This window comes from Excalfactoria chinensis, chromosome 1 (genome assembly GCF_039878825.1).
Source record: "Excalfactoria chinensis isolate bCotChi1 chromosome 1, bCotChi1.hap2, whole genome shotgun sequence".
Lineage (NCBI taxonomy): Eukaryota > Metazoa > Chordata > Aves > Galliformes > Phasianidae > Excalfactoria > Excalfactoria chinensis.
The window spans coordinates 74,124,221-74,141,976 of NC_092825.1; the positions used below are offsets into that span (position 1 = coordinate 74,124,221).

Sequence of the window (17,756 nt, forward strand, 5' to 3'; positions counted from 1 at the left end):
GAGCTGGAGTAGTCAGTAATAGTGGATGACTGGAGTAACGAGTTGTTATACAGTTAGTGAATGAAATAAAGCTACAGGAATTGAGAAAGAGGGTTTGGAGGAAAGGTACCAGGAAGGAAACACGTTTGTTTTTAATGATGACAGGATAATGCATTCATTCTTGAACATGAGTTCTGAGCACAAAAAAGATGAAACTCTCTGAAAAGGAGATGAAGAGGACTTCAGCTTTTCTTCCTCCATTCCTGCCTTCTTCCTTTTCTTCTCTAAGGTTTAGCAGATGTACTCTGAGTAGCTTCTTCCTTCCATTGAGCTTTCTTCTCCAAATTAATGCTTGTAAGAGTTTCATGCCTTTTTATTGCCTACAAAATAATGACAAAGCATGAGTAGAAAGCATCACCTAAAGGACCACACAGATGAATTGCTTACAGATATCTTGCCTATCCTTACCAAGGCAATAACTGGAAAAGAGAGGGTTAAAATTCAGCATCCAGATAATTTTAGTTTCAACTCATTTCTCTGGGAACAAGTTAAGCCCTTCTGTTAATAGCCCAAGCAGATGTATTCTGTGCTTATGGTCAGTATTTAATTCTAATCTCATCTTCAGAAGTCAGAGGTACTGCAAACAAAAAATTAAATATAATAGATTACAGCTGCTGTGAAAACTGAGGTCCCAAAGGAGTTGTCCTCTTTTCCAGTGTTTGTGTTCATACTCTGCAAACCTAAGAGAGACAACTTTTGGGAACTGTTAGTCCTTGATTTCTTCTGCTGACACCAAGGAGAAACCTTTCCACTGATTCATCTCAGTGATGCATCCTTTTGTATTTTGAGAAGTGAATGCAGACAAGTGGAAGTGTTAGCACTTCAATGGTTTACAGGGCTGGCATTGAGACTCAGTTTTAAAGGTTACCTAAAAATGTTGTCAACAGAAAGAAGAGTGAAACATTGTAATCAGCAGAATGGCTTTAGGGAAAGGCAGCCTAGGAATAGAGAGAGGATGGTGGCTCAGTGTCTACAGCACTTGGGGGCTTTCCCAGTAAATATTCAGCTTTTTCAATTAAACAATAATTGAAAAAAATAAACAAATGTACTATTCAGAGTAAAGGGAGACTTTTCTAATACAATTAGAGAGAACAGAATTAGTGCTTACCCTACCTCACCACTGTTTAAAGACTGACAATTCTCAGAAATGCTCCTATTTGCTGTTGCAGTGCATAGAGAGGTACGGTGATTTGTAATAGTTTGCCATGCAATTAATTGTATGGATCCTTTTGGCCCAAGGAACATTTGCCCATCTACCAGATTAACAGAACAGAAAATTACTTTTCCTTTCAAACTCTTGCAGCCTATCAGCAAAACGGAGGAGTTAAAACAGCACAAGATAAGGTGAAGTATTTTGCTGGGGTGGGAAGGCCATGGGAGAAAAAGACTGTTTTAGTACATACAGTCTTAACAGTGTATTTTCTTTTCTGAACTGGGAATTAATCAGTGAGCATTACTTTCTGGGGAGCTGGAAGGACAAACAGTTCTAAGAATCCAAAGGAGGAACTGAGGAAAGATGCATTTGTACTCACCAGCCAAAAATTTACGCTTACCTGCTTCCCTCTGATCACCATCACGATGCATCCCATTATTGTCAAGGCAATCATTACATAGCTGAACTTCACCCGCAGTGTGGTTTGTGCTGCTCGGATTGCGTCAATCCTCAAGAAGTAATAAAAGAACAGACTCATTACTGAAGACTCAACTAAACCAGGGGCTAGTTTTGTGATTTCTCCTGGCATGCAGTTTGTGCATTACACTAGCAGTGCTTTGTTCTTTTCACAAAGAAAACTAAACCCAAGATTTTACAAGAATGGGCAAGGCTGATTTCTAGAGCTACCTTAGGATAGATGCAGATCATAGTAAGAAAGGAGTTCCTCCCAAAGCTGGAAACACACACATTTTTACTTTCCAGTTACTCAACTGTTAGAGAACGTTGCCTTTCTACACCACCTGACTGCAATGCAGTATCTCAGTGGGTGTGTTCACTACAGGGAAGACGGGAGAAAAGAGATATTTTTACTGATACTAGTTTGATGATGCTACTTTCTAAAGTTTAGGAATACAGCAAGTCCCCTATCCACATCAGAACTGCACTGTGTTCCAGAACTGTAAAATGTGTGTTCCCTCAGTAGCAGAAGCATAGTTAAAAAACCCCACTTGTCAGAAGGAATAAAATGTTAGCCGTTTTAGTTTCTTGAGCAGAGGGACGTATTATCGCAGCTTAGCAATCCTTCTTGCCTGAGATTCAAAACGTTTTCATTTATGGTACCTTTTATTTTCCAAAGAAGGCTTCCTCTACTACAGCTATTTATAAATTTCACAGTGGCTGCTGAAAAGAACATTCCTGGAAATTCTGAACAGGACTTGGTAGAATACCAGTGGTTACAACTTCCCTCCTGCTAGAAGAAATGGACTTCATTCAGGTAATCTGTTTTCCTGAGCAATGAAGGAAGCCTGGAGCTGTCCAAAGCTGATGATGGAAAACTCCTTTAGATCTTTTCTGTACCTCAGCAGACTTATCCAGGCACACCAGTAGCTGTGCTACTCCTTTGGGAGATCTGTCAGCCTGTTTAACGTCATCTTTTCTAACAGAAATCTTCCACAATAGAAACAACTATAACTATTATCATTCTACCAAATCTCAATTACAGTAAATGGAAAGTTTGTATTATGAGAAGGACCAATGAAGCGTAACACAGTTCCAGACATCCTTCCCATACTAACCATCAACCTACTCCTTTATATTTAACTCTTCTTGCAGAATTTAGAGTGGATGACTCCCTTCTTCAGGAAGTCTAATGTGCTCACTGATTAAATTTAGCATACTATGAAATTACAGATGAATTGAAAAGTATCAACATTATGGCACAAAATAATTATATGCAAAGCCTAACATAGATAATGGAATTAACAGGACTGGGATACTAACACTTTGCACAAACATGACTGAATGTGGAATCCTGCATCATGTTTGAACCCATGACGTGACGACGGTTTGATATGGTAAGTCATGTAGGACATAAGAACTGAAAAGCTTTTGGTCTTTCCTTTGGAGGGGAGTACAAGAGTGATTTGATCACCGTTTCAGAGTACTGATCTGAAGAAAATTTCTGATTATAGAAAACACATTGATTTAGCATTAAGCTAATAATTTAGCTTCCAGATTATTCGTTCTTAGAAACAATCTATGATGAACAACTTGGGTTCAGGATGCATTTAAGATGAAATGCACAGAAGTATGGTTTAACAATTTCCTAGTTAGTTTCTAAAGTATCTTGGGTGTGCTAGACTATACAAGAGGAAAAGGCAGTCATTTGAACACAACTTTCATTTTAAAAGCAATTCAGTAGTTTAGTGCTTATTTAGTTTAACAAATTAGTTACTTTTGACAACCATATCTTGCAACATACAGTTATAATCAGATGCCTTACAGCTCAATCTTACTCAGATTAGAAAAAGCAAACAAGCTTTGGTAGTTTTAGCTTCTCAACTTTGGCTGAACTATTTCCCTCAACAAAACCAAGAATTCCCTTTTAAGTGTCACTGGGAATGCTTTTTTATCTAACAATTAATTGCATTTTTTAAAATTGTTTTTGTTAAATTTGATCTTAGAACATTCAGTTTTATCTTCTATATCATGGGGAGCAAAGCAGTAACATTTGGACTCTATGGGGAAACTTACTGCATTTCCACTAGGCAACTGTTACACTATTTGCTTAAAACCCAGGAGTAAAGAAAGTTGGCCTCTGCCCTCAAGACATTCATTAATAAATATTATATGTGACTTTCAATTACTTTATGGCTATATCATGAAAGTTTCATGTAATAGGAGGCTTTGACATGTAAAGAAAAACACTAGAAGAAGCTCATGCTACTATTTGCAAAGATCTTTTTTGATTGAATGAATAAAAATTAATGGATGTGATGTCTTACTAATGAAACAACTGACAGACACTGGTCATCCCTTCAGGAAAAATCTAAATGGTTTACATCTAAATCAGCTCAGCAATACAGAACTCTCCAGGTCACATAACCTCATCTACAAGATGATACAACCACAGCAGCATACGAATTTTCATCTGTAGAAACCCGTTCTCCTTCAGAAAAGGTATTTTGGATTTGCATTCAGATAACTTATTCCTGTGCAGGCAATGGCTCTTTCTCAGCTTTGAAACTGGCACTTACGAGACGACCTCTGGTATATCCTCTGGCTTCTTGAAATGGCCTGCCCACAGCAAACATTTCTTCTCCCAGTCTGTAGGCTTGTGTCCAGGCACCCGCAAAACAGGCCGACCTACAATAAGAACAGCCAGCCAACCAAAAATGACAGTCAGAAAAGCTGAATCCCTAACTGGTTAGATTGAATAATGCAGAATTTTATGCTAGTGTTGGTTACAAAACAAAAAGGTTATCGCATGGTCAGGTTAATAAACCTCTAAACATGGATTAAACTGAGGGTAGGTTAGTTGGGAAAGCCAAATCTCGTTCACAGTCTCTCTTCTGCAGCTCTAAATTTGCAGAACCTGCTCCAGCATTCTAAATTCAGGCTTTCAACCTCCATAAACAAAATGCTCAAAGTCACAGAATCACCAAGGTTGGAAAAGACCCACAAAATACCCAGTTCAACCATCCACCCATCACCAATAGTTCTCACTAAACCATGGCTCTCAACACCACATACAAACCTTCCTTGAACACCTCCAGGGTCGGTGCCTCCACCACCTCCCTGGGCAGCCCATTCCACTGCCTGACCATCTTTCAGAGAAGTAGTGTTTCCTAACGTCCAGCCTGAATCTCCCCTGGTGCAGCTTGAAGCCATTCCCTCCAGTCCTATCACCAGTTACACAAGAGAAGAGGCCGACCCCCAGCTCCCTACAGTCTCCCTTCAGGTAGTTATAGAAAGCAATGAGGTCTCCCCTGAGCTTACTCTTTTCCAGGCTGAACATTCCCAGCTCCTTCAGCCTCTCCTCATAAGGCCTGTGCTCCAGACCCCTCACCAGCTTTGTGGCCCTTCTTTGAACACGCTCCAGGGCCTCCATGTATTTCTTGCAGTGAGGGGCAAAATAAAGTAGGAAAGTTTCCTTGCATAATATTATAGTCTAGCTATAGTCTAGCCTACAAAAAACAAAAAACAAAACAAAAAAAAAAAACACAAAAAAACAAAATAATGGGATGGATTCTGCATGGAAGTACATATTCATAAATGAACTAGTGGATTCATTAATGACACAGGAAGTGCTGTGGATACACAGTTTGCTCACAGCACTCAGTTATTACAAACTATAAAGAAGATGGCTACGTGAGAAGAGCTGCAGGCCTTCAGAGTCCAGAGTCAATGGCAGGGCCAGTGGAACTTCATGTATATAAAAAAGCACTTTCAGTACACATACAAAAGATAAACTCTAACCTAGCCTTTACTGCTGAGGAGCAGTCCTTGGGATTTCAAAGAAGTTTGGGGAAAAGTTCAACAACAGAAAGGCAAACAATATTATTAGCAATGATAAGGAGAGGAACAGAGAGCAACACAAAAGAGTTACTATGTCACTGTACAAAAACACAACTCGGCATTCTGAAAAGCGTGTGAAACATTGAGCCTTTGTCTGAAAAACAGTCAAAATTCCTAAGGGTTCCGCAGGTGTGGAGTGGCTGCCATAGAACAAACACTGTATTACACCAAAACCCATCCACTTGGAAAAGCACCAACCGAATCGAATACCCCTCCAGCACAACAGAGGGCACCAGAACTGTAAGTGATGCTGTGAATGTGGGCCACACACACTTTGGAAAGAGTACTGGATTAAGAACAGAGGAAAAACAGCATATGACAGATTCAAAAACAAATATCAGGAGTAGAGATACTTTCTCACAGTGCCGTTGAGCTGAAGAATCTCTTCCCAGAGGATGTGGGTGCTAAAAATAGTTTCAACCTCAGAATACTTCACAAATTTACAGAATAAAAATCCAACAAGGACCATTAAACACAAAGACACATAGGGACACTCCCTCTCAGATCCTGCTATGCAACACCATTCCTTTTGGTCCCTACAAAAATGCAAAGGTCCCCCTTTATTGTCCATTACTGGAGACATGACGCTGTTAAAGAGATTCTTGGTCTTACTCAGCACAGATGAGAGGTTTTTCAATGCTTCACATCTGTACACTACTTTGATCTAGCATCAGTACTTCAAGGAGGGAACCAGTAACACAGACATCTGATCAGAGCATCATAACTGTCCCACCTAGAGTTTCATGACTTCATCTTTCCCTGACCCACTTCATCCTTGGATATGAATTGAGCCAATAACTCAGATTCTCCCCTGCAGGGCATGTTCAAGTCTGTGAGCAGCTGGAGCTGGTTCTGCAATGAAAAACTGCGGAAGTATTTAGCTGGTACAGCGTTCCTAAACCCTGTTTGTGTTGGGGCTGAACAGTCAGTTCCAGCTGAAGAGGCACAGAGTGTAGAGCCATACATCAAATACAGCATTAATGATCTACTACAAAGTGAAAGCCGTGTAATTGTCACAAGAAGAAAATCTGCCTCTTGGCTTTGTTAAAAAAGAAACACGAGGTCTTGCTGCCAATTTTAATGCTCAGTTTTTCAGCCTGAAGAGTTAGCTCTTGCAAAAGCAGGGGCTCTTGTTCAGGTGCCCAGTATTCGACAGCAAGAAACATAGCATAGTCTTTATCACAAGCTTACCTCTTGGCTGAACTGGACTTTCCTCCTGGGGCTTGCTGCAAAGCCTCCTGCTCACCTTTGGCCCCACTCCCCGACTCATCCTCAGAAAGGAGGGAATGTTTCTTTCCAGCAGCTTAACAGCCTTCTCTGGAAGAGCAAGCAGAGGAAACACAAGGGCTAGATCTAACTCAGAGCGTTAAGCAGTGAGAAGGCTGACTTTTAGGTAGGAGGTTGTTCTTCCCCCCAGCCCCAAGAGAAACCAAGAAATAAGAACAGTAGGTACAAATCTAATGCTATGAAAGAAACTACAGATATAATAACCCATGAAATCTAATAAAGATGACTCCATGAACCATCAGAATCTAATAAAGAAAATAAGGTCAATTTTACAAATTCTAAAATATATCACTTGAGTTTGTCTGTTAAGCATATGGAGAGTAACAAGAGTGACCGATTACAGCCCACGAGCGGTTTCTCCTGCAGAAGACATCACTTCAAGGAACTTATCTACTCGGACACACGCGATATGCCCTGGGCAGCACTCTTCCAAGCGCTGTGCACCAATGCTTTATTCCTCTTATCATTCCCAGAGTGACAGAGGTGGGACCTGGGACAGGCGCTTCGTGGTGCACCAGACAAAACACCTGATGTATGAAAACGTGCTCTGAAGAAAGTCATAATGCATTCACTAACGAAACATCTCTGAGGGGGGAAAGAAACAAACACACACACACACACAAATAAAATAAAATAACAACAAAAAAAAGGAAGATAAAAGAGTACTTAAAATAAATTGAGTTCTTTTTTCTTCTTTACGAGGGGGGGAAGGAAAAGGGATCAGTGCCCTCCCGATTCAAGCAGCGTTCAAGGTCTTCAGAGGATCAGCAACAACGAGGCACACCAGCCCGTTCCCTTCCCGTCTGTGTGTCAGCCCGGAGGCCCCGCACCTCGGCGCTCGCGGGGACTCGCACGGCCGCCCCGTCTGCCCGCCCCTCCCGTGCTGCGGGGCCGCGCCGGGTCCGGGACCCCTCGGAGGCGCCGAGCTCCGCGTTACACGTCCCCCGGCCCGAGGGGAAGACGGACGGACGGACACCCGCTCGGCCCTGGCAGCTCCGCTCCCCGTTACTCACCGGCGCGGCCCCACATGCCGCTGCTCACCGCCCGGCCCTGCGCGGCTCCCCTCAATGTCACCGCTCCGCAGCGCTCCGCCCCGGCCCGGCGATTGGAGGGGGGCGGCGGGACGCGCGGGCCCGCTCGTGTCCGCCGACGCGCAGACCCGCCTCTCGGGGCCGCCTGCTCTCCCCGCGGCTCGACGGCGACCTCCGGCCGCGCCGCCCGGCAGCTCCAGACTCCCCCCAGGCAGGGCCCGCCCGGCCCCGCTTCGCCCCGCCTTTCCCGCCCGATTGGCCGCCGCTTCGCCCTCGGCCTTTCCAGTATGGCGGCGCCCAGCAGCGGGGTGAGCTGTGAGGACTTCGCCGAGTTCCAGGTAGCGGCGCTGACGGGATCGTGCTGCGGGGCGGCGGGGCCGACCCCGGGGCGGTGTGCGGGGCTGCGGGCCGCTGCGGGCGGCGGCACTGCGAGACCGGCCGGCCGCAGTGCCCTCGGGGCCCCTCCCCTCCTTGTCCCGTCCGCCCGCCCGCCCTTCGGTAGCACCCTCACCGTGCACACGGGGGCTCCGGCCTTCCCTGTCTCGCAGCCGGGAGCAGGCTGAGTTGCCCCAGCGTTGCCCTGCCCGCCGGGAGAGGCTGTGCGATCGGGCTCTTAGCTAAACGTGACCGGGCTGCACAGCTTCATGGAGTAAGGCTGTGTACAGAAGAGGCACGTGTGAGAACCCGTGGGCTGCTCCGAAGTGTGGTGGCTCAGCGCGGTCTGTCGGTGCTGCTCTTTAATACCGTGAGTCCTCCGAGAGGCCCGCTTCTTCCACAGGGAGCAGTTTGGGGCTGCAGCCTGGGGCTGGCTTCCCTTTTTCTTCAGCCCTGCTAGCAGGCAGCAGCGCCTGTGGAGCTCTGCCCTGCCTCCTAAGGAGACTGTTGTGTAGGGGAGAGGCAGGCTTTTGGTTTTTTAGGTGAGCCCAGTTGTCTCCCACTGGTCTTCCTGCTAGGGAAACAGACTGTTTTGCACCAAGCAGGTAGAAACTGTGGCTTCCTTGTGGGTTTTATTTTCTTATTTTTTTAATTTGTTTTTATTTAATGCAGGAGTTGCTCAGGGTGATGAGGACGATCGATGACAGAATCGTCCATGAATTAAACACTACAATTCCTACAGCTTCCTTTGTAGGGAAAGTTGACGCCAGCCAGACATGTAAAGAGCTCTACCAGTCCGTAAGTGTCTGTTCCTTTAACTTCTGCTCACCTATGGAGATTTTCCAGTGTGCGGTGCCCACTAAAGGGGAGAACCACAGTTTCTAAGGAAAAGGCCAACATGGTAGATCATGCTTTAATGTATTCATAGCTGGCCTGCTTGACTTCTCTCTCCACAGCTAAACTGCATGCATGTAAAAATTGCCTTGCTTTAAAATCACATTGTAGAGTGGCTTATCCTGCAGTACTGTTCTTTTGAGGTGCACTTCCAGTGGGCTTGCTTCATTCTTTGAAGAATGAGTGCTAGCATGGTTCTGTGGTGCTCAAAAACACTTGCTCGTATGTCATCTGCATGCATATCTTTAACTTTTACCATCAGACCAAGTTAGTACCTACTGCTTTAAAGCAGTGTTGCTTCTAACATATGGATTATAGAGACGAAGGGAGTTCTGTAGACACAGCAATACTTTGATTCTAGAAAGTTTCTTTAATTTGATGTCTGACCTACTTGTGACTTTCCCTCTTCCCACTTAGCTGATGGAAGCTCACACCAGCCGAGAGAGAATCATCAAAAACTGCATTGCTCAGACTTCCAGTGTAGTGAAAACTCTCAGAGAAGAGAGGGAAAAGGCGCAGGATGATGTAGCATTATTAAAGCAACTCAGGAAAGAGCAGACAAAGGTGAGTGGTGAAGATCTTGAGAGGTCACTTAGATGTGGGTTGTCTTCCCATATGGAAAGATCTCCTTGGTGGAGAGAACCTGAAGGGGATGCTGATTTCACAGAATAGAATTTTTTGTGTTGGAAGGGATTTGTAAAAGGCCATCTAGTCCAAATCCCCCACAATGAACAGGGATATCTACAACTCAGTCAGGTTGATGTCCACCCTGACTTCGAGTGTCTCCAGGGTCGGGGCATCCACTGCATCTCTGGGCAACCTATTCTAGTGCTTCACCACTCTTATTGCAAAAAAATATTTTCCTTGTATCCAGTCTAAATCTGCCCTCTTTTAGTTTGAAATCATTTCCTCTTGTCTGTTCCCTTCTTTCTTATAGCTCCCCTGTAGATGCTGAAAGGCTACCCTTCACCAGACTGAACAACCCCAGCTTAGGTAGTGGAACTTAGGCAGTGTTGTCCTCTGTTCTTATCGGCTGGATTTGTGAGAACCATAAGAACAGAACTACTTTTATCCTGTAAATGGCACATCTTCTGAAATTCCACTACCCAAATGCCTAGAAAAACATATGTGCTTCTCCACAATGTACTCCAAACTTTGCTGACAAACGTCTCCTAGTAGGACATAACTATTTACTCTCTTCAACATGTCTGGAGGTTTATTTTGCTTTTTTGAGTTCTTGTAAAAAGTAGTGCAACTGCAGATGACGGTGGGTGCCGAGGTACGATCACTAGAAGATAATGAGGTGTTCTTTACATTTATCTCTTGTACCATACAGCTATGCTGCCTTAAAGCCATCCTTCTTCACCATTAGCCTGAGAAGCATTTTATTCGTTGTATTAATCAAGGTTCCTGTCCATTTTGAGGAGCTGTCAGGAAGCTTTGAATTCCAGTTAAGCAAATTTTGTTGTTGTTGTTGTTAGTATTTAGTTTAGATTGTGTGAAAGGGATTTCTGGATTTGCACAAGGGATTGTAATGTGCAAAACCCCAACCTTATAGCCTCTGGATGGAAGGTGTTCTTCACCAGAGGTGAGCTAGATGGCATATCAGAAGTTTGAAGGAGCATTTCTTTCCAGAGCAGTGATATGCATTTGTAACTAAAGAATTTCCTGGAGGGATGACTGGAACTCAAGGGATCAGTGTCCATCATTTGATATTTCCAGGCGTTGAATGAACTGTTTGACATTTGCTTTTGGAGGAGTGCTCTGATGTCAACTCATATTTGAAGAACCAAGTGTCAAGCAAGTGGTTTTGCCCTTAAAGTCTTAACTTTCAGAACTAAAATGAGCATCCACCCATTACTTATACCCCTGTGCTCAACTCTGGTGAGGCTGCACCTCGAGTACGATGTTCTGTTTTTGCTCCTTCACTATGAGAGAGACATTGAGTCTCTGGAGCATGCCCAAGGAAGGGCAATGAAATTTGTGAAGGATCTGGAACACGGGTCTTAAGAAGAAAGACTGAGAGAACTGGGACTGTTGAGTCTGGAGGAGTCTCGGTGGAGAGCTTCTCTCTCTACAGCTACCTGAGAGGAGGTTGTGGTGAGGTGGGGCTCAGCCTCTTCTCCCACGTGACTAGCGATAGAATGAGAAGGAATGGCCTCAAGTTGTGCCAGGGGAGGTTCAGCTTGGGTGCTAGGAAAAGATTTCTCCTAAAGAGTGGTCAGGCACTGGAATGGGCTGTCCAGGAAGGTGGCTGAGTCACCATCCTTGAAGGTGTTCAAGGAACACGTAGCTGTTGTACTAAGGGACGTGGATAAGTGGGGAAATGTTGGTGATAGGTGGATGGTTGGACTGGGTGATCTTGGAGGTCTTGAGTTGATTGATTCTGTAATACTTTGGGAAAGCTAGTATGGTAGCTTAGAATTTTCTGCAAGTTTTGTTTGCAGTCAGTTCTTTAAATCACTTCGTTTCTGAGCTTATCACTAAAACCAAAGAGAAGGTTGCAGTGATAATGTTTAATAACTACAGGCGATTTCAAACATTAAAAACAATCCATAACTGGTAAACATCTCAGAAATCCTTCAGTCGGGTGACCTCAAATTTACACTTTCCACCTCCCCCCGCATTCCCCCTCCCTGCTTCTCCCTTTTTCCTTTCCTTCTCCAGGAGTTCAGTTTTGCTGTTGGTTTTGTTTTTTAGGTAATTTCTCTTGACAGTGCATTTCCTATTTTAAGATTATGCCGTTCAAATACGTTTTTATTTGTTTTCAATACGGATCTATTTTACTCTTTATTATTTGTGTTTCTCTCATACTGCTAGTGATACAAACTGGGGGACTTCCTACAAGATTACTACTTCTGGGTTGCTGATTTTAAGAAACATCTTTGGAGTTATGTAGGCCTATCAGCCAATTCTTTTAGTAGTCCACTTACATTAAAAATATCATTTGATTATTGTTATTATCTTAGTTCTCTTATATGAAATTTCAAAATAGCCAACCAAATTAATTCTGGAAGTCCAAAACATATAGCTTAATGAGTGTTAGTTTTATCAAGTGAATTAATCGTACTTAATGTTGGAATCTGGTTTTGAAGGGAAAAAAAAATCCACAAAAACACAACAAAACAACCCAACCCAAACCACCTTTGTAGCCTTGTTGATTAATGCTGATTGCATTGCTATTTGGATTTGCATTTCTAAGCAAAAGACTGAAATAGTAGTTTTGCTTGGTGTGAAAACATGATTGTAAACCTATTCATGTTTTCCGGCAGGGACAATTCTTCCTTGATATGCTAAAGATCTTCTGAGCAGATATATTGGAGAGCCTAATTATGGTTATCTGATCACCCAGCTAACACTGTGTTATTATTTCAAACAGTTTGATGTCCTATTGAGTAAGCAAAAGCTCATCCAACACCTGTGTAAGCTATACGTGTCTGGATGTCCTGCTTGGATGGATTCTTTTTTCTGATGAGATTGCTGTTTGCACCTGTTCACCAACTCTCTGACTGGAACTACATATTTAAAGTTGATTCATTCTGGAGTCTAAAACTCCAACAAAAATAAATCCTAACATGAATGACAAATAGGCTCTCATATCTCCTCTTTTGCTTTTGGAACTTGTGGCAGGGCCAAATTACTACAGGTCATCTGAACACGGTTGTCACATATGCTCTGTGGAGTTACTAATAGGGCTGAAACAGAGATTCTTACATTTCTTCTGGATTGACTGAGTGCTCTAGAACTGCTTTCTGTAGTATTTCAGAGCTCTTCCAACCTGTTTGTAAACCTAGTTTGTCCCACTCTAATCAAATACCGTAGAAACTGGTTCTGAGACCATAAGCATATGCGATCTGTTCTTGTAGACCATTTTTTGGTCAGTGCACTGATAGATGGCAAAGGAAACAGAAGGGATACCTTCTTGATCTTAATTCTAAATCGGGAATCTGATTTTCCCCTAATTCTGTTGCTAACTATCTTGTTTGACTCCAGTAATATATGTGTGGAAGACTGAGAACTCAAGGCTGCAAAGCTAACCACAGCACTGCTATCCCTGGTGCTGAGTGCTATTCACCCACAAGTAATTTTTGTCTGTGGAAACATTAAGGCTGATCAGTTCGTTCTATCAAATCTTGACAGGAGATATTTAAGACTGAATTAGTAACCAGTAGTAACTTCTGCTTTCAGGATGCCCCTTGCAGACTTCCTTAGCCTACCCAAAATATTGGCTGAGTGGAAGGACCAGGCTTTCAGGATGATTAACTTCATTTTGCACCTGGTACTGGGTCTTTGTCACTGAAGTTGCAGAGGTAGTGAGTACTGATGGCTGCAAGGAACATCTTGACAATAACCTCTTTGTTTGTTATTTTTTTACAGTTGAAATTGATGCAGTCGGAGCTCAATGTTGAAGAAGTGGTAAATGACAGAAGCTGGAAGGTACTCCGTCATTTTAGAAAGCAATGTAGCTCTGTGCCATGGGCTTGAGCTGTCCTGCCCTGAAGCTGTGGGACAAATGCTTATGAGGCAGGTTAACTAGGAACAGTGAGGGCAGTGCTGGGGCAAGTGTTTCAGGTCAGTCATTTCAGGGCTATCTGTCAGACTTCAGGGCTCTTCAGAGTCACTGTGGTGGAAAGAAATGAAGTTGATGTACTGGGAAAGAAGGACTGTAGAATGCTCCCCATATAGATCCCCTTCTCAGCCTTACTCAGTGGCTAGAGACTTGGTAAACGTGTCTGTGGTGGCCTGTCTGAAAAGCTTGGCTGGGCCTCTTGTGGTGTCAGAGGAATGAGCCTTTCAGTCATGGCTCTATTTGGTGCCAGTCATGCTTCTGAGCAACAGCTGGAGGAGGATGCGGCTGCAGAAGTTAAACCTCTTTCTGACAGAGTTTCTGCAGGCCTGGATGGATGATCCTAGTGTGAAGGGCAGTCCTGCTGTTGCTTTCTGGTGTCACCTTCTGGATCTATGGCCCCAGATGCTCTAATCCCTTCTTAATCTCAGATTTAGAATTTTAGAACTAGGTTTCATCAGGGTAAATGAAATACAACTTAATGTCTTTTGTATTCTTGGAGCTGGATGGAGGCTAAATGAATCTTTACATGTTTTCCCACTCAGTCTCTGTACTGTTTGGAAAAGCTTATAATGCCCTTAATTAATTAGTCATGCCCTTAAGCTTAATTAATTTTGAGCCAGCTTGAATATGACTAAGAAATATCATAACTTTAACAACACCAGTGGCAAACATTTCATTGGAGCAGCACTGTAAATTTTATTTTAAAAGGGGTGGACTTAGCACTAATACCAGTGATTTAAGCTTTTGTTAGTGACAGAAGTGCCTGACTTTTCTTGGGAGTTGGGAATGTTTAGTTGAGAAGCGGTGAGGTACTCACATGGTGCAGAGGTTTTAGCTTGCAGGTGTTTAGTGAAGGACTTAAAGAGAAATGTCTGCCTGGGTTTTATCTCCAGCTCTGCTGTCACCTCCCTCTGAGGCTGAAAAAGTACCTTATGGATTTATGTGAACCCTGAGCACTGCAAACAAGAAATGTGTGATTAGGAAACAGTTATTTTGAGATACTTAGTCTGGGTAGCTGTAGCAATGGTGAGTTACAGAAAGGTGCTGCTTTATAGTAGTGTGTGTGGTAGAGATCTGTTTGGCTGATGCCGAGCAAGTAACTGACTTCCAAAGCAAGACGTTTACATTAACCTTTCTGCACCACCTCTATGTGAGAGTTTGTTATTGCAGTGTTTTGTATTAATACATAAAAGACAGTAAAATCAAACTTTACCAAGCAACACTAATTTTATGGTACTTGGGCACCTTTTCCTATGTGAAAAGCAGCAGTAATGCTTCACAGGTAGGCTACAGGAGTTATGTGCACTGAATAACGCCCTGGGGCCTGTGTGTAGATGCTCTAAAAGTAGGAGGCAGTATTAGTAAGATTGTAATGTTGATCTTCCATGGGCTTCGGAGTTGCTGTTAAATATGCTATAAAAGATTGCATGATAGTGTGTTGGAAGCTGAGATGTTTTTGGAATGTTGTTTGATGTGAGAGAGCATAGACTGCATTTCCAGTACTCTTTAAGGCATATTTGCACATAGAATGACTTGGAGAAAAATGGTGCAATTCACTTAGTATGAAAATGCTCCTAATGGGAAACCTGTGTGGCTTTTAATTTCTACAATTTCCTTCTATTGGTTCTCTGGTCTCAGATCTTTACACACCTTCCAGTGGTGTCTGCTGCATGTGGTAATGTAATTGCACAGGCTTTGCATGCATTTGAAAAGATTTATGTCAGAGTGTCATGTTTCCTCTAATGTGAATTAGTTTGCAATATGTATTCTGCTTCTTAAAGTACACTCAATTTGAAGTGAAGTTGAAAATTACTTAAATTATTGCTTTAACGCATGCTGGCATCTTCGCTTTTACTGAAGTAGCTGTTGGTTCTGCATGCTGAATAAGGAGGCCAATTGCAGAATTGTCTAATTCTATTCTAGGGAGATTAGTTTAAAATAACGTATTTATATAAAGTGATGCATGACTTTCTCAAAACTAAAGACCCTTCACATTGCACATGAAGTCTGTAGGAGACTTCACAAAATTTGGCATCCTAAAGATCAAAGACAATTTATATCAGAAAAGGACCGGGGTACCTTGGCAAAATGTGCTCTCACATGGGTGCTGCCGGTGGCTTAGTAACTGCTGTTGCCTTGACTCGGTGCTAGGTGGTGCTCGTGCCACTTTTCAGGACATGCACTGGTCAAAGTTTGGTGCTAAAAGGGTAAATAATTAAATTTCTTGATAACAGCACTGACAACTTTTTGGGCCTATATGTTGTGCTTTTGATTTAGACTGCTGTTTTGACATAGCCATGCTTACTTGCCCTTGTTAGGGTAAGCAGACTGCTTGCTGAGCTCTGCAGCTCGAGCTCAATTAAGTGATCTTCAGTCTCTAGTTCCATGTTCCAGATTTTACCCAGAGAAGGTGTCAAGGGTAAGTGGGGTGAGAGCAGTGTGTTCATTGCATGGAATGCTGGCAACAGCAGCACCTGCAGCCAAATAACTGAAAGTATGGCTATAAGAGCACTTGCGCCTCTTAGCTCTTGCCACCAAGTACAATGCATTTGCTCAGGAAAGAGAAGCATCCGATGCCCAGATTGGAATGTCGCAGTGAACTTCAGAGAACACAGCTGGTCAGGATCTTGTCACTGATCATTTCCCTCCCTCTTTAAAACAATAACAAAAATTCTCCTACCAACCAATGAGCCAAAAAGTTCAGTGTCTTTGATGTAGACAGACCACAAGGATGATGAGTGCCTTATCTGAGGGGGAGTACATTAGTGCTCTGCAGTTCCCCAGCACTGAGATGTGCACTTTGGATTTAGTAAAGCCAGGAGAGAAAGCAAATGGAGACGGATGTGCTGGTAAGTGCCATTCACTGATACAGTGGCACTGGGTGCCTTGAGCTGGGTGTGGCAGGAGAAAGCAGTTAACAGAAGTCTGAAGACTCTAGACAAAGCCTGATTTGCTTTTGCTCTTCTGTTTTTGGTGTTTCAGGTATTTAATGAGCGTTGCCGAATTCATTACAAGCCTCCGAAGAGTCAATGATGTGAAGTATTTTCCACCAAGGTGGTCCACAATCATGAGATCCAAACTGGAAAGAGACCTTGGGCGAGCCATACTTGGACCTTGCAGAACCAGGACAACCAGTCTTGCTTTATTTTGGACCTACCTATCTGGAATCTCAAGGTTTAAATAATTCTCCTGTAATTAAGAGAAAACAACTCCTCTTTTGTACAAAATATGTGAACAAATGAGTTTTATAGTATTAAAATAATTTTCAAATGGAATGCGAAAATGGCATCTTTCTTGAACTTCTCAGGCTGCAGATGTTGTAGAGGGGAAGACAGAGTAATGAAAACGAGCAACAAAGGAAGGAACAAAATCCCAGCTCAGAACAGGGCGGATGGGGTTCTCCTAGAAGCAGTGTGCGGTAAATGATCAGTGAGCATGGTGCGACCGTGTGAGTAGTCTGCAAAGATTCCAAAGGATATAACAATTGCAGAATGATGAGCTGTGGGTTCAGCTGCGCATCAAAGCAAGAAGCTCCCAGCTTTGTTTTGAACTACTGACCACCTGTGACGTTGTTTCAAAATTTGAATGTGGACACAACTTTGCCATTGTTCCCCCTTGCTGACAGGCAGCATCTGCGTGGTCTTTGTTACAAAGCTCTGGATTTTGCTTTTAGCAAAGATCGTAGTGTTGATTAAAAGCGCTTTGTGTTGGAGGTGAAGAAACATGTTTGAACAGCATTCAGGAAGCTGACGGTTAACTCTCCAGTGTCTGTATTCCATCCATTCTTAGGAGCCCTTAAAATTAGTTATTTAGGTAAGCTGTATCCAAATGGAGGGAATGGCAGCGTGTGCCTGATGCTGCTGAAGCTGGCCACAGTGTTGTGTTTAGAAAGCTTTAAATGCAACACCTGTGTGGTAAGGCAGCAGTGGAAACATTTAAACAGGGTAAATGTGAGGAAAACGAAATTGATGTAATCATACATCTAGTTTTTACTGTCTCTGGATGTCTGTCTGTCAGATAAAAAGGTCCACTTGGTTAGCAGCTCTTCTGT

General features: G+C 43.1%; 2 protein-coding genes across 3 annotated transcripts; one reads left to right on the plus strand and one right to left on the minus strand.

Moving 5' to 3' along the window:
- Positions 1-106: 106 nt before the first annotated feature.
- FAM162A (family with sequence similarity 162 member A) lies at positions 107-8,712 on the minus strand. 2 transcript variants are annotated; one of them, XM_072359210.1, is made up of 5 exons: positions 8,378-8,712; positions 6,740-6,865; positions 4,228-4,336; positions 1,593-1,701; positions 107-359 (listed from the first exon to the last, which is right to left on the minus strand). In XM_072359210.1, the coding sequence occupies exons 2-5, from the start codon at positions 6,816-6,818 to the stop codon at positions 264-266; spliced, it is 393 nt and encodes a 130-aa protein (XP_072215311.1). In that variant the 5' UTR covers positions 6,819-6,865; positions 8,378-8,712; the 3' UTR covers positions 107-263. The 2 variants fall into 2 exon arrangements, with proteins under 2 accessions (XP_072215311.1, XP_072214466.1); XM_072358365.1 differs by lacking the exon at positions 8,378-8,712 and adding an exon at positions 7,849-7,982.
- MIX23 (mitochondrial matrix import factor 23) lies at positions 7,863-16,978 on the plus strand. Its single transcript, XM_072357165.1, has 5 exons — positions 7,863-8,204; positions 8,914-9,039; positions 9,553-9,699; positions 13,513-13,572; positions 16,688-16,978. Exons 1-5 carry the CDS (start codon positions 7,863-7,865, stop codon positions 16,736-16,738), a joined length of 726 nt encoding a protein of 241 aa, XP_072213266.1. The 3' UTR covers positions 16,739-16,978.
- The last annotated feature ends 778 nt before the right edge of the window (positions 16,979-17,756 follow it).